This window comes from Anolis carolinensis, chromosome 3 (assembly GCF_035594765.1).
Source record: "Anolis carolinensis isolate JA03-04 chromosome 3, rAnoCar3.1.pri, whole genome shotgun sequence".
Taxonomy (NCBI): Eukaryota; Metazoa; Chordata; class Lepidosauria; order Squamata; family Dactyloidae; genus Anolis; species Anolis carolinensis.
In genome coordinates, this window is record NC_085843.1 from 278,766,062 (window position 1) to 278,781,554 (window position 15,493).

Here is a 15,493-nt window from a genome sequence, read left to right on the forward strand (position 1 = left end):
CGTTGGATAAGTGAGACTCTACTGTATAAAAAAAAATTCAAAATCAGGACAGTAAATAAAGAATAACACTCAGCAAACAGGGGGATTTCAGACAGGAGGCAATCAGGGCCAGTTAATACCTCCCAACAAGGGATTCCCCCAGGCAGGAAACAGCCAGGCCTTGAAGCTGCAATGCCATTCAATGCTAAACAAGCTGGACAACTGCACCATTCACACTTGCCTCCAGCAGACAAGAATGTTTTGTCCCACCATGGGCATTCCACAGGGTGGGAAAAACCATTTGCCTAGTTTCCAACAGACCCCACAACCTCGGAGGATGCCTGCCATAGATGTGGGCGAAACGTCAGGAGAGAGTACTTCTGGAACAAGGCCACGCAGCCCGAAAAACACACAACAACCTTGTGATTCCGGTCATGAAAGCCTTCCACAACAAATGGGATCCGGCAGAGTTCCCTGCCAGGTTTGGGGCTGCGGGGGTGGAAGGCGTCACTGGGAGAACCCGAAGAGCTCCATCCTGCTTGGAGTGAGTCTGGGCTGGGCTTAGGCCGTCATGAGGACTAGCAACTTGCGTGCGTCGCCATCAAGGAGCGGGGAGGGCTTCAGAGGAAGAGGGAGGGAGAAACAGCGCATCCTCATAAACTGGCAGGTAGAGGAGCATCACTCAGGCTCAGAGAGAGAGAGAGAGAGATTGAGAGAAATACACAACACCTCTGGGGGCGGGAGGGAGGAGGACGGAGGAGGACGGAGCCCACCCATCTACTCACTCATTCACTCACTCATTCACTCCTTGGGGCAGCTCAGCATGGCCCACACAGAGGGATCTTCCTCCTCCTCTTCTTCTTCCTCCTCCTCCTCCTCTCGGCTGCGGAGCTAGGAGGAGGCGGCCACATCACAGCAGCGGGGCTCGCTTCCTCCTCCTCTTCTTCTTCGTCCTCCTTCTCCTCTTCCATGATCGCCAGGATGAACGTTGCGCTTCAGGAGCTGGGCAGCAACGTGAGTCTCTGGAGAGCGGGACCCGGGGGTCGGGTGGGTTTCCTTCGCTTCTCCCAAGCGACACCCGCTTTCTCCTCCTTTGCAAAGAACAGTATGTGGGGCTGAGGGAGGGGGTGGAGTAGAGAGAGAAAGAAAGGCGTGCTCCTTCCTCAACTTCCACCCCATTCCCACCACCCTTCCGCACCCCCAGCCTCGCCTCTCCCTCCATTCATCTCTGACCGCGCGGATATTGAGATATGTTTTGTGTTTTGCGATACTTCAGCCCCCGAGGCTCTGAACCGAGCTCTTTCCCTCCCTGTGCAGGAGGGCCATTTTTGACACCTCTGCCCTCCTCGTCCTGTTTGCTCCTGCTGTCCTAAACAGCAAACCCTGCCTCAGTTGGGGAAGATCTACTCGTGCAGGACTAGTAGGACCCCATCCTTAGGGTTAAGGCTACTTCCCAGATATGAGCTGTGTGTGCTTCTTGGTCTGGGTCAGGGACCCCTTGCAGAGCCATGGAGCCAGGGAAAATAATGGCACAACCTCTGAGGATGCCTGCCATAGATGTGGGCGAAACGTCAGGAGAGAATGCTTCTGGAACATGGCCATATAGCCTGGAAAACACACAACAACCCCAAAAGGTAAGGTAAAGGTTTTCCCCTGACGTTAAGTCCATTCATGTCTTGACTCTCCATTTCTAAGCCGAAGAGCCGGCATTGTCCATAGACACCTCCAAGGTCATGACTGCATGTAGAGCTGTTACTTTCCCGCCGGAGCGGTACCTATTGATCTACTCACATTGGCATGTTTTCGAACTGCTAGGTTGGCAGAAGCTGGAGCTAACAGCGGCCGCTCACACCGCTCCCGGGGTTTGAACCTGGGACCTTTCAGTCTCCAGCTCAGAGCTTTAACGCACTTCGCCACCGGGGCTGTTATTATCATTATTACAGTAGAGTCTCACTTATCCAACACTCTCTTATCCAACGTTCTGGATTGTCCAATGCATTTTTGTAGTCAATGTTTTTAATACATTGTGATATTTTGGTGCTAAATTCGTAAATACAGTAATTACTACATAGCATTACTGTGTATTGAACTACTTTTTCTGTCAAATTTGTTGTATAACATGATGTTTTGGTGCTTAATTTGTAAAATCGTAAACTAATTTGATGTTTAATAGGCTTTTCCTTAATCCCTCCTTATTATCCAAGATATTTGCTTATCCAAGGTTCTGCCGGCCCCTTTAGCTTGGATAAGTGAGACTCTACTGTACTATGTTGTCAAAGATTTTCATGGCCAGAATCACTGGGTTGCTGTGAGTTTTCCGTGCTGTATGGCCATGTTCAAGAAGCATTCTCTCCTGACGTTTTCCCCACATCCATGGCAGGCATCCTCAAACATTGGGAGGTTTGTTAGAAACTTGGCAAGTGGGGTTTATATATCTGTGGAATGTTCAGGGTGAAAAAAATAACTCTTGTCTCTTTGAGGCAAGTGTAATTAATCACCTGGATTAGCATTGAAAAGCCTTGAATCTTCAAAGACTAGCTGATTCCTGCCTGGGGGAATCCTTTGTTGAGAGGTGTTAGCTGGCCCTGATTGATTCATGTCTGGAATTCCCCAGTTTTCAGAGTGTTGTTCTTTATTTACTGTCCTGATTTTAGAGTTTTGTAATACTTGGAGCCAGATTGTGTTCACTTTCATGGTTTCCTCCTTTCTGTTGAAATTGTCCACATGCTTGTGGATTTCAATGGCTTCTTTGTGTAGTGTGACATAATGGTTGTCAGAGTGGCCCAGCATTTCTGTGTTCACAAATAATATGTCATGTCCAGGTTGGTTCATCAAGTGCTCTGCTATGGCTGACTTCTCTGGTTGAATGAATGTGCAGATCCTTTCATGTTACTTGATTCGTGTTTGGGTAATGCTGCGTTTGGTGGTCCCTATGTAGACTGGTCCACAGCTCCATGGTATACACTTGATGGACCACCTGGACACAGCATATTATTTGAGAATGCAAAAATGCTGGACCACTCCAACAACCACCATGTCAAACTACACAGAGAAGTCATTGAAATTTATGTGGACAATTTCAACAGAAAGGAGGAAACCATGAAAATGAACAAAATCTGACGAACAGTATTAAAAATATCTAAAATCAGGACAGTAAATAAAGAACACCTCTCTGAAAACAGAGTAATTCCAGGCATGAAACTATTGGGGCCAGCTAACACCTCCCAACAAAGGATTTCCCTAGGTAGGAAGCAGCCAGGCCTTGAAGCTGCCAGGCTATTCAATGCTAACCAAGGTGGCCAATTGCAACATTCACACTTGCCTCAGGCAGACAAGAGTTCTTTCTCCCAACCTGGACTTAACACAGATATATAAACCTCACTTGCCTAGTTTCCAACAAACCTCACAACTTCTGAAGATGCCTGCCATAGATATAGGTGAAACATCAGGAGAGAATGCTTCTGGAACATGGCCATCCAGCCCGTAAAACTCACAGGAATCCAATAATGGTACCTATTTGCATGCAATTGTTTTATTACATCCCAAGTTGGTCTCCTCTGTGCAGGTCTGTTGAAAATGTTAAGATTTGGTCTTCTATCTAAAGTAAGAACAAAATGGGAGGGAAAAAGCATTTTCTCCCCATGTAGTTTGTGAAGTCCTTAGAGCAAAGACCTTTAAAGGATCCATGGCACCTCCTATCTCATCTCAGTCTCGGCCAGCATTATAGGACACCATTCCAACTGGCACCTCCAGCTTTGGTTAATAATAATAATAATAATAAGTACAAAATTACAATCTGCCAACTGCAAAAGGCCACCCTACTGGGATCTGCATGCATCATCCGAAAATACATCACACAGTCCTAGACACTCGGGAAGTGTTCGACTTGTGATTTTGTGATATGAAATCCAGCATGTCTGTCTTGTTTGCTGTGTCATACAATTAAAATAATAATAATAATAATAATAATAATAATAATAATAATTTTATTTTTATACCCTGCCCCTTCTCCCAGAGGGGACTCGTGGCGGCTTACATGGGGCCAAGCCCAGGCAACCAGCAATATAAAACTCAGCAATAAAAACAAATCATAAACAAATAAAATCACATGTACCAATAAACAATAAGCACACTTTGATAAAAACCTGGGTTGGCTCCTAAAAAGCGTAGTGGGCCAGAAAAGTGCAAATAGTTTTGTACAGTACAGATTAGGAAAGAGGTAGATACCAGGGACTATTATTCCATTAAGGTGCTGGAGAAGGCATACACCTAAAGACTATATACAGCAAGGAATAAAAATGCTATAAAAAGTAGAATGGACAAACAGAGCAATCCCAAACTAAGGAGATCAGTTGCCAAAAGCCTGTTGGAAGAGCCAAGTTTTCAGGCTAAGCCACCCATAGGCCACATCTGTGTCCCTCTGTTGCCAATTCCAAAAAATTGCAACCATCCACTGTGTTTGCAGATCTCTGTTCATCCAAACAGCATCGGAGAGCCTCAGATATCAGAGCCTTTTTTCATCTCTGTTGCCACTGGGTACCTGGAAGCAACCCTGGCCAAAGCTCATGAAAGATCCTTGTGGTTCCTCAAAGGCACCATGCCTAGAGAGCCCAGTGGCACCACAAAGTTTCAATAGGAAGGACTTGGAGATGTGTGACACCAAGGATGGGGAAAACATGTGCTCCTGGAGATGCTGCTGGACTGCAGCTCCCATGAGTCTTTTTCTGGTCAGGACTAATGGTGGTGGCATCTCAACAACATCTGGAGCAGCATGAGATGTTACTCACTTCATAGGTTTGCCAAGCAGGGCTGATGCCAAGTGAATGTATCTGACTAGGGATGATAGGAGGTCATGTACATGTCTCCCTTGCTTTGGGGATACTGGGTTTTCTTGGAGTACACATTCAAGGCTGCAGAGCTCCAGCAGGTTACCCCGTAAAGCTTTGTGACCATTCTGTCCATGCAAGAAGGATAAAAGCATGTGGGTTTTGTTTTCTTCTTATTCATAATCAATGGCAGAATCTAATCTAGGGCACTGGGGATGAGGAGAATGGGGGGCAGCAATTAGTTGTCATTGGAGAATAATGAACAGAGGAGTTCAGGGGTGTGGCCTTGCCTGAGGAGGAAACTGGATTGATATTGTGCTGGGAAATTCTCTAGGATACTTTTCAGAGGTGCAGCCAGAGTCCATACTACACAATTTGAGCACAATGAGTTCATTTTAACCAGTTATGGGTCCAGCCTATAGAACTTTAGAATTTTCAATGGAATGCTGAGTCAGAGACTACATGGAGCATTTTTTACCTGGAATTCCCAAATACTTCAAAATCATCTATATGGGTGGCTATCATGCCTTTGCATCCTGATGGTTTGATGTATACAGACTTTATGTCATTCAAAAAATAATAATACTGAAAATAGGGTGCAAGATTAGTTGTAGGTTAGGGACATATATGAAACATATATGGCTTTCTCATTTAGCATTGGACCCCTCCTGTGGCGCAGCGGGTTAAACCACTGAGCTGCTGAACTTGCTGACCGAAAGGTCAGCGGTTCGAATCCGGGGAGCAGAGTGAGCACCCACTGTTAGCCCCAGCTTCTGCCAACCTAGCAGTTTGAAAACCTGCAAGTGTAAGTAGTTTAATAGGTACTGCCCCAGCAGGAAGGTAACAGTGCTCCATGCAGTCATGCCAGCCAAATGACCTAGGAGGTGTCTACGGACAACGCTGGCTCTTTGGCTTAGAAATGGAGATGAACACCAATCCCCAGAGTTGGACACAACGAGACTTAATGTCAGGGGAAAACCTTTACCTGTACATTTAGCATTAGTTCCCATCCCCAAAATATCTCACGATGTCCAAAATACAGTTATTTCATAACCTGAAATCCAAAACACTTCTGATTCCAAGCATGCAGGATGCCCAACCTCTACGAATTCCTCTCACACTCTGCAAATAGTTGTACATTCTACTTTAACTGTTATGGCAACTTTTTTTTTTTTGCAATCCTGGGGCTTTTGATTACAGGGAATTTGAAATGTCCCTTAAGTGTTAGTTGTTGTTTTTTTTGGTGTCAGGAGCAACTTGAGAAACTGCAAGTCACTTCTGGTGTGAGAGAATTGGCCATCTGCAAGGACATTGTCCAGGGGATGCCTGGATGTTTCACCATCCTGAGGGATGGTCATGTCCCTGCATGGGGAGCTGGAGCTGACAGAGAGAGCTCACCCGCTCTCCCTAGATTTGAACCGCCAACCTGTTGGTCAGCAGTCCTGCTGGTGAGCTGGAGCTGACAGAGGGAGCTCACCCACTCTCCCTGGATTCGAACCGCCAACCTGTCAGTCAGCTGTCCTGCCAGTGAGCTGGTGCTGACAGAGGGAGCTCACCCACTCTCCCTGGATTCGAACCGCCAACCTGTCAGTCAGCTGTCCTGCTGGTGAGCTGGAGCTGACAGAGGGAGCTTACCCACTCTCCCTGGATTTGAACCGCCAACCTGTCAGTCAGCTGTCCTGCCAGTGAGCTGGAGCTGACAGAGGGAGCTCACCCACTCTTCCTGGATTGGAATCGCCAACTTGTCAGCCAGGAGTCCTGCTGGCACAAGGGTCTAACCCATTGCACCATCCTAAGATGGGATGTTGTAATGGGCACTAAGGGAGAATATTCCACTATAAACATGTAGTGTGAACAAGGTCCCAGGATTTCTTAGGATGTCACAATAAAAATGGAGTTGTCATGTTGTAATTGTGTAGTGTGAAATGGCCCTCAAAGTGTGACCACCTCTATACATTCAGGGCTTGCTGGTTTTATTGTATTTTACTGCAAATCCCAGGATGACATTGGATGTTGCTATGGCAGTTAAAATGATGCAGTTGTGATACAATGGTGCAATATTTAAAAAGCCCTTGATGTCTGTATTTTGGTGCTTCTCCTGTGAGAAAAAAAGGATTTCATAGAATCATAGAGTTGGAAGGGGCTTCAAAGGCCATCAAGTCCAACCCTCTGTTTAATACAAGATCTCCAGCTAAAGCATTCCCAGCAGGGAGCTGCCCAATCTCCTTTTGGAAACTTTCCAGAGAAGGAGACCCACCACCTCTCCAGACATTTGGCTTCATTGCTGAACTGCACTTGCTGTAAAGAAGATCCTTCTAATGATCATTTACTGTAATTCCAAGAAGCAGGAAAATCGCATTCAAAGCACCCCAACAGATGGCCATCCAGCCTCTGCTTAAAAGCCTCCAAAGAAGGAGCCTCCACCACACTCCCGAGCAGAGAGTTCCACTGCTGAACAGCTCTCACAGTGAGGAAGTTCTTCCTAATGTTCAGGTGGAATCTCCTTTCCTGTCTTTTGAAGCCATTGTTCTGCGTCCTAGTCTCCAGAGCAGTAGAAAACAAACTTCCTCCCCTCACATATTTATACATGGCCATCATGTCTCCTCTCAGGCTTATTTTGGTGATCCCTAAAATTCCATAAGAGTCAGTTTTTCCCCCCATGAAACATTTTTGTTTTGATCCAGAATGTTCCCAGACCTACATGGACTCTACAAACTACATTTGCACCATGTTTAGAGACCCTTGGATCCTTACGGGGTCAAAAACAATTTTTGCAAACCTTTTCAAAAGATATTTTGCCCTTAATGGCCTAAAATGTCAACGTTGGTGGGGACGAGGCACATTTCCGCCATCCCAGAACCAATTTAAGGCCCAGAAGAGGCCTTATGTTATGAAACATGATGATGAACTGGAGATGATTTCTGCTTGCTCTCTGTTGTTCAAGAAGGTCTACCTTGGCCATCAAATGGTCCCTTGGGTGACTCTGAGAAAGTCACACTTTCTCCGCCTCAGAGGAAAGCAATGGCAAAGCTCTTCTGAACTGCTCTTGCCAAGAAAACCCTGTGATAGGGTCATCATAGGTCTGAAATGACTTGAATCATAGAATCATAGAGTTGGAAGAGACCTCACAGGCCATCCAGTCCAACCTCCTGCCAAGAAGCAGGAAAATCACATTCAAAGCACCCCTGACAGATGGCCATCCAGCCTCTGTTTAAAAGCCTCCAAAGAAGGAGCCTCCACCACAGTCCGGGGCAGAGAGTTCCACTGCCGAACAGCTCTCACAGTGAGGTTCTTCCTAATGTTCAGGTGGAATCTCCTTTCCTGAAACTTGAAGCCATTGTTCCGTGCCGTAGTCTCCAGGGCAGCAGAAAAGAAGCTTGCTCCCCCCTCCCTATGAAGGCACACAATAACAGTTGCAGTGCACAAGCATTGCCCTCCAAGATCTGAAAGTTGAAGGCAGCCTCTAGCTTTCCACAGTTACCTGTCCTGTTGTCTTGTGGCTTCAAGAGAAGTGCCACGTGTTGGAGAAATATTTCAAACTTCTCAAGATGGAACTCTTGCTGCTCTGGAGATTAGGACACAGAGTAACAAATGCAAACTAGGTAAAAGTAAAAGTTTTCCCTGACATTAAGTCTAGTCATGTATGACTCTGGGAGTTGGTGCTCATCTCCATTTCTAAGACGAAGAGCCAGCACTGTCCGTAGACACCTCCTAGGTCATGTGGCCGGCATTACTGCATGGAGTGCTGTTACCTTCTTGCTGAAGTGGTACCCATTGATCTACTCACACTTGCATGTTTTCGAACTGCTAGGTTGGCAGAAGCTGGGGCTAACAGTGGGAGCTCACCCCGCTCCCTGGATTCGAATCACTGACCTTCCAGTCAGCAAATGCAAACTAGAGGAGAATAAATCCTAGCTAAACATTAAGAAGATCACAGAATCATAGAATAATGATCTTATCTCAGAGTAAGAACTGTTTGATTTTGGAAAAGCTTCCTGGAAGTGTGGTGAAATCTACTCGTATCAGAAGTTTATAAGCAGAGGCTGGATGATGTTCTGTCGGGAGTGTTTTGATTATGTCTTTCACCATGGCAGAATGAAGTTGGATTGGACAGTCCTTAAAGCAGGGGTCCCCAAACTAAGGCCCGGGGGCCGGATGCGGCCCTCCAAGGTCTAACTTTAGACTTAGAGTTGACCTAAGTCTACCTGGTCTTTGGAGGTCTTTTTGCTTACCTATGGTCTTATTAGATCATCTAGATGGTTTTTTGAAGGTCTCTGTGCTTAGCTACGGCCTTATGAGACAATCTAGATGGCTTTTGGAGGTCACTTTCCTTTCCTATGGTCTTATGAAACCGTCTAGATGGTCTTTGGAGGTCTCTTTGCTTACCTATGGTCTTATGAGATTGTCTAGATCAGGGGTCCCCAAACTAAGGCCCTGCAAGGCCATTGACCTGGCCTCTGTCCTAAACTTTAGACTTCGGGTTGACCTATGTCTGAAATTACTTGAAGGCACACAACAACAACAATCTTAATTTTGGACTATTTCATCCTAGTCCGGCCCCCTAACAGTCTGAGGGACTGTGAATCGGCCCTCCACTTAAAAAGTTTGAAGACCCCTGCCTTAAGGTGTCGTCCAACTCGATGACTTTATGATTAGTGATAAGCTATGCAGAATATCATTATGGCAGGCATGGGCACTTAAGTGGCTGAGGGGGAAAAGGAAGGGGCCTGAGGCCAGGAATTTTGGGAGTTGAAGTCCAGAACACCTGGACGGCTGAAGTTTGCCCATGCCTGCCTTCATTGGCCTTTTTTGTTTGCCAATAACTCCAAAAGGACTAGGGATGTGGTGGAGACTGAGTGTACAGCAGTTATTTCACTCACTACAACTCCCAGCATTCTGTAGACAGCATAGCCATTGATGACTTTGGGAGTTTCCTTCTCTTTTCCCAAGAGAAGGAAGGGTATTCCTCGGGCTGGTCTGTGGGAGGTGGGCTGGGCATCCTGGCTCCCAACTGTCAGCGTGTTGGTAGAAGCATATGCACAAATGCTCCTGACGGTTCCCAGCAATTTTCCTCGGTGACTCTTGTTTTCCTTTTGCTGCCAAATGTTTCTTCATTGCAACAACAAAAAAAAGAGCATGTCTCCTGATTCAGCGAGGTGCTTGTTTATTTGCAAAGCACGGTGTACAGGATGCGGTGAAGGTGACACCTTCCCAGGTCTTGGCACCTTGCCACTGGGATGCTGCGGGGAAAACAAGAACGAAGAAGAAAAATGTCATCCAAAGGCTTCTGATTGTGGGGAAGGAGAAGCGTAGGTTTTTTCTGTTTTCATTTCAATCGGAGGGTGTGGCAAACTCTAAAACTCAGCACGCAGAGGAAGCAGTTGTTATCCCTCTCGGCAGAGATCCAACTCCGAATATTAATACTGTACTATCTGTGCATGCAAATAACCATCACTTCCTGAGCAGTGACAAAACTCTAAACCAATGTTTTGGACTTCAGCTTCAATAGCTAGCTGGGTATTGAAGTCACAAACTCTTGGAAAAGCAAATAGTTGGCAGCCACTGCTCTAAAAGGACAATGGTTCTTCTGTTTGACCCAAATAGTATCTTAAGAATACAACATTATTGTTGGTAGAAACTACTCCTTCCAACCTAGAGTGCATCTACTGTAGAATTAATGGAATTTGACAACACTTAATCTTCCATGGCTCAACGTCATGGGATCCTCGGGGTGTAATTTGGGGAGGCATCAGTGCTCTGGCAGAGAAGGCGAAAGACCTTGTAAAACTACAGCTCCCATGATTCCATAGCATTGAGCAATGACAAAGTGGCATCAAACTGCATTCAATCTCAGAGTAGCTGCATTCATAGGAGGTTGATTCTTGGGGTGCTTTGATAGTTTAGTCCTGAAGGATCTCCAGATATTTGGCTTTCTCCAGCAGTTTTGGGCAGAAAACTCAAAAAACTTTGTAAAACTACATGACCTGATTCCATAGCATTGAGCCATGGTAGTTGAGCTGTGGATGAACTGTAGAATTAATAATAATAATTAATAATAATAATAATTGTAGATGCACCCTCAGATGTGATGACAAACCAAATACAGTAGAGTCTTGCTTATCCAACATAAACGGGCCGGCAGAACGTTGGATAATCGAAAATGTTGGATAATAAGGAGGGATTAAGGAAAAGCCTATTAAACATAAAATTACATTATGATTTTACAAATTAGGCACCAAAACATCAAGTTTTACAACAAATCGACAGAAAAAGCAGTTGAATACATGGTAATTACAGTAATTACTGTATTTACAAATTTAGCACCAAAACATTGCAATGCATTGAGAACATTGACTACAAAAACATTGACTACTAAAAGGCAAAGTGCGTTGGATAATACAGAACGTTGGATAAGAGAAGGTTGGATAAGTGAGACTTTACTGTAGATGCAACTTAGGGGAAAATGAAACAGCTTTCTAGACTAATCAAGAACTTTGAATTATCTGGTGTCCTGCATTTTTGGACCTATTGTGGTATACTGTTTTGAGTGCTGAATTTTTAAATTGGGCAGATGTAACTACACTGTAGAATTAAAGCATTTTGATACCACTTTTAACAGCCATGGCTCAATGCTATGGAATTATGGACGTTCTTGCTTCATGAAAGCGTAAGCCTTCTCATCCATAGTGTTGGCGCATCATCAAACTACAACTGAAGGCAATTTTATATAGTATTTTTAATTCAATAATCATGTGCATGAAACAAAGTTTTGAATGCCGTACGAGTCCGACTCTCAATGCACTATACCACAATGACTCCTGTTTCAAGGAGTCTTTGGCAAATGGTTTTCTACCTCAATAAATGTCGCACCTCAGGTTAGCTTCACCTTGCTGTATACACCAAACTGCACACAGGTTGAAGTCGTTTTAGTTTATTAGAAAATAGAAGATAAAAAGTTATTTAAAAGCAAAAGTAAAGTTCCAAAAGATCGTTACAAAATAAAGCTTTAGAGAATAATTCCAGAAATCACGAGGAATAAACAAGGTCCCATTAGAGCATGACAAAGTCCCAAGAACTTGAACACAAAATCTGCAAGATAATCCAGGAAAATGAGAGCTTGCTTCTTGGTTGAATGAAAGTTGCTTTGACAAAGGTTTGTCTCCAAACACATTGCTTTAATACCCTTTGCAAAGCATGAAAGCATTTCTCTGGCCTCTAACCTCCCTCTTGTTAGCAATTCTCACACTCCTCCGAACCCTGAATTCCAAACGGTCAGCTCGATCTAAAGATTCTGTTTAATCAAGGTCAGCCTGCTCGTTAGTTTGCTGAGCCTCATTATCAGACTGAGAACTGTCCTCCTTTTCCAAGTCAATTTGCACCTGGCTAGTTTCAGTATCAGCAACATTATTCCTTGCTGTGGGAAAATGAACTTGCACTCTTTGCTCCTCATCTTCTACAACAGGGACATTTTGAACCTGATTTTGAACCTGAATCCCATCATCCTCATCAGAGTCAATCTGAGGTTCCAGCTTAGTTACAACAATAAAAGAGAACAAAAATGGCAAGTTGGAACTCTGAAGCTATATGGGCTGGGATGTCTTTAGGGTAGTCACACTCTGCTACATTGTAATATTTGGGGTATTAATACTTTGGGGGTGATATAAGGGGCACAATGAAGCTGCACTTCATGCTTGACCATGAAGTCCTATAGCTTATTAGTTCCTACTGGCTACTGAGTTTTTGTTGATGTGATGGGGGACTAAAATAATGTGCCAAAGACCCCTTGAGAAAAGAGACTTGGCATAATATAAGCCTTAAAGCTCAGCAATGGCAATCCCACTGTGAATATAACACTGTGATAGTTTCACCTTAGGGTTTTCATAAGTCAGAAATGACTTGAAGGCACACAACAACAAGCTTTACCCAGGACAGACAGGAATTAGGATTACTCACCCTGAGGTCTCATTTTCTCCTGTTTGGGATCAGTGGGTCCTTCTCCATCTTATAAATCTTCATTGAGTGTCTCCTCTAGCAGTAGATGGATTTCTAATTTAGGCTCCTATACAAGGGTTAAAGAATAATGATTCACCCCTACCTCCCACCAAAACACTGCCTTCTAATCCAGATCTTCCCATGTGGGAGGGCAACAGATAATATTTTATAGCAGGCATGGGCCAACTTGGGCCCTCCAGGTGTTTTGGACTTCAACTCCCACAATTCCTAACAGCCTACCGGCTGTTAGGAATTGTGGGAGTTGAAGTCCAAAACACCTGGAGGGCCCAAGTTGGCCCATGCCTGTTTCTATAGGCTGACATTCAGTCCTTGGAGACAAGTCTGAGCCTGCTTTATGAAAAGGTCTCATTTGAGTGCCTCAATTTCATTTTTGCCCATCCTGTTTTGTTAGCCCTCATCTTTAGAAGGTGAAAAAGAAAAGAAAACATTTGGACCAGATCCAGCCAAGGGGCCTAAGCAAGGTGGCTGGCTTTCAGTGCTCTCCGGTGCTTGACAGAGTTACTTTTCTTGGACTACAATTCCCAGAATCCCCTACCCAGTAAAAGGGAGGCTTTAGAAAGGGAACTTTCCCAAGCTCTTTACTTCTGAATTCTGTAGCTCTCCTATATGTGCAAATTCAGGGACAGTTTTCTAAAATCTGGGATCCAAGTTCTAGATCTGGAGTTCTGATGGGTTTCCACATTATAGGATATGGATAGGATGAGGAACCTAGAAACTTTCAGCCTTGGATGAAGTAAGATCAAGACCAGGCAAAGGTCCAAAACACCTGGAAGGCCAAAGTTTGCCCATGCCGGATCTAGAGTGTATCAACATTAGAATTAATGCAGTATTAATCCTGGAAGTTGGAATTTCATGCGTCACAAGCACTCTTTAGCACATAAAGCTGAAGACCTTCTAAAACTACAACTCCCAGGATCTTATAGCATTGAGCCATGGCAGTTAAAGTGGTATGAAACTGCGTTAATTCAGCAGTGTAGATGCACTCCTAGTTCTGGTTATGATTGTCTTGATTCTCATTTGCTCCTGTCTTCTACTTTCATTTCCATTCTCCTTTCCTTTTATTTATGCGTATTTTAATTTTATTTCTGATAGCTAGATCTCATCCTAAATTATGAAGGAATCCGAGGAGGTTTGCAAGCAAAACCACAAACAACAAGAAGAAATAGGCGTAAGCGACTAGTCTTAATGTTCAAGCGATAATTGAATCCCAAAGTCAGGATGATTTCTGCCACTGTGGGCTTGTATACAGTAGGCTTGTGCATTTTGCAAGTGTGCATTAATAATTCATTAATTCAGATAATGCCAATTGTATTGGTGTCAGTTCCTATCAGTAACCAGTGGCAGCTAAATAGCGTTCTTCTTCCTGATTGAGAGTGTAGCTGCACTGTAGAATCAATTCAGTTTAACATTTTAACTGCTACGGCTATGGAATCCTGGGACTTGTGGATTTACAAGGTCTTTAGTCTTCTCTACCAAAGTACTGGTGCCTGACAGGATTCCACAGCATTAAACTGTAGCAGTTAAAGTGGTGTTGAACCGATTAATTTGGCAGTGTAGATGCATCTTGATATCTATGTCAAGCTGGGTTGCTGTGAGTTTTCCGGGCTGTCTGACCATATTCCAGAAGCATTCTCTCCTGACATTTCACCCACATCTATGGCAGGCATCCTCAGAGGTTGTGAGGTCTGTTGGAAACTAGGCAAGTGGGGTTTATATATCTGTGGAATAATGTCCAGGGTGGGAATAACAAAGGATTCCCCTAGGTAGGAAGCAGCCAGACTTTGAAGCTGCCAGGCTATTCAAGGCTCATCAAGCTGGCCAATTGCAATATTCACACTTGCCTCCAACACACACGTTTTTTCTCCCACCCTGGACCTTCCACAGATATATAAACTCCACTTGCCTAGTTTCCAACAGACTTCACAACCTCTGAGAATGCCTGCTATTGATGTGGGTGAAATGTCAGGAGAGAATGCTTCTGGAACATGGCCATACAGCCTGGAAAACTCATAGCAACCAAGTGAGTCTTGCCTTGAAAGTCTTTGACAACACATAGTAAAGGTAAAGGTTTCCCCTCACGTTAAGTCCAGTCATGTCTGACTCTGGGGGTTGGTGCTCATCTCCATTTCTAAGCCGAAGAGCCAGCGTTGTCTGTAGACACCTCCAAGGTCATGTGGCCGGCATGACTGCATGGAGCGCTGTTACCTTCCCACCGGAGTGGTACCTATTGATCTACTTACATTCGCATGTTTTCGAACTGCTAGGTTGGCAGGAGCTGGGGCTAACAGCAGGCGCTCATTCCGCTCCTGGGATTTGACAACACATATGTCAGGCTTATTTCTCCATATTTCTAATGTGCCAATGAATTTATGTGATAAGCAAATGCACCGTTCAAAGTGTCTTTTTTTGCATTTTGAGGTGCTTTTTCACCCAGGCTTGGAGATTTGTGGAGGTTTTGATGGTGTCGCAGGTTTGTTTAGAAAGCTGTCTATTGGGTGAGAAGCAGAAAGGTGCAAAGATCAGAAGGAGTGGTGGCGATGTTGCCGGGGAGAGAGCCGCAGGTTGCCAAGGAACGGCGGCCGCCTCTGGAAAGCAAACGTGACGCTTGTCAGGAATACTGATGATGATGATGATGATGAGGATGAAACAGCCAGCGAGACAGCCATGGCAACGGG

The 15,493-nt window shown here is 44.6% G+C and overlaps 1 protein-coding gene across 4 annotated transcripts in view; it reads left to right on the plus strand.

Annotated features, from left to right (window-relative positions):
* The first annotated feature begins 418 nt into the window (after positions 1-418).
* The window catches only part of ece2 (endothelin converting enzyme 2), a 72,176-nt gene continuing 57,101 nt past the window's right edge, over positions 419-15,493 (plus strand). The window contains exons 1-2 of one of the 4 annotated variants that reach the window (XM_062976840.1): positions 700-993; positions 1,471-1,613. In XM_062976840.1, the coding sequence (XP_062832910.1) occupies positions 1,488-1,613 (126 nt within the window). In that variant the 5' untranslated portion in view covers positions 700-993; positions 1,471-1,487. The other 3 variants (XM_008116234.3, XM_008116233.2, XM_003224331.4) reach the window with 3 other exon arrangements.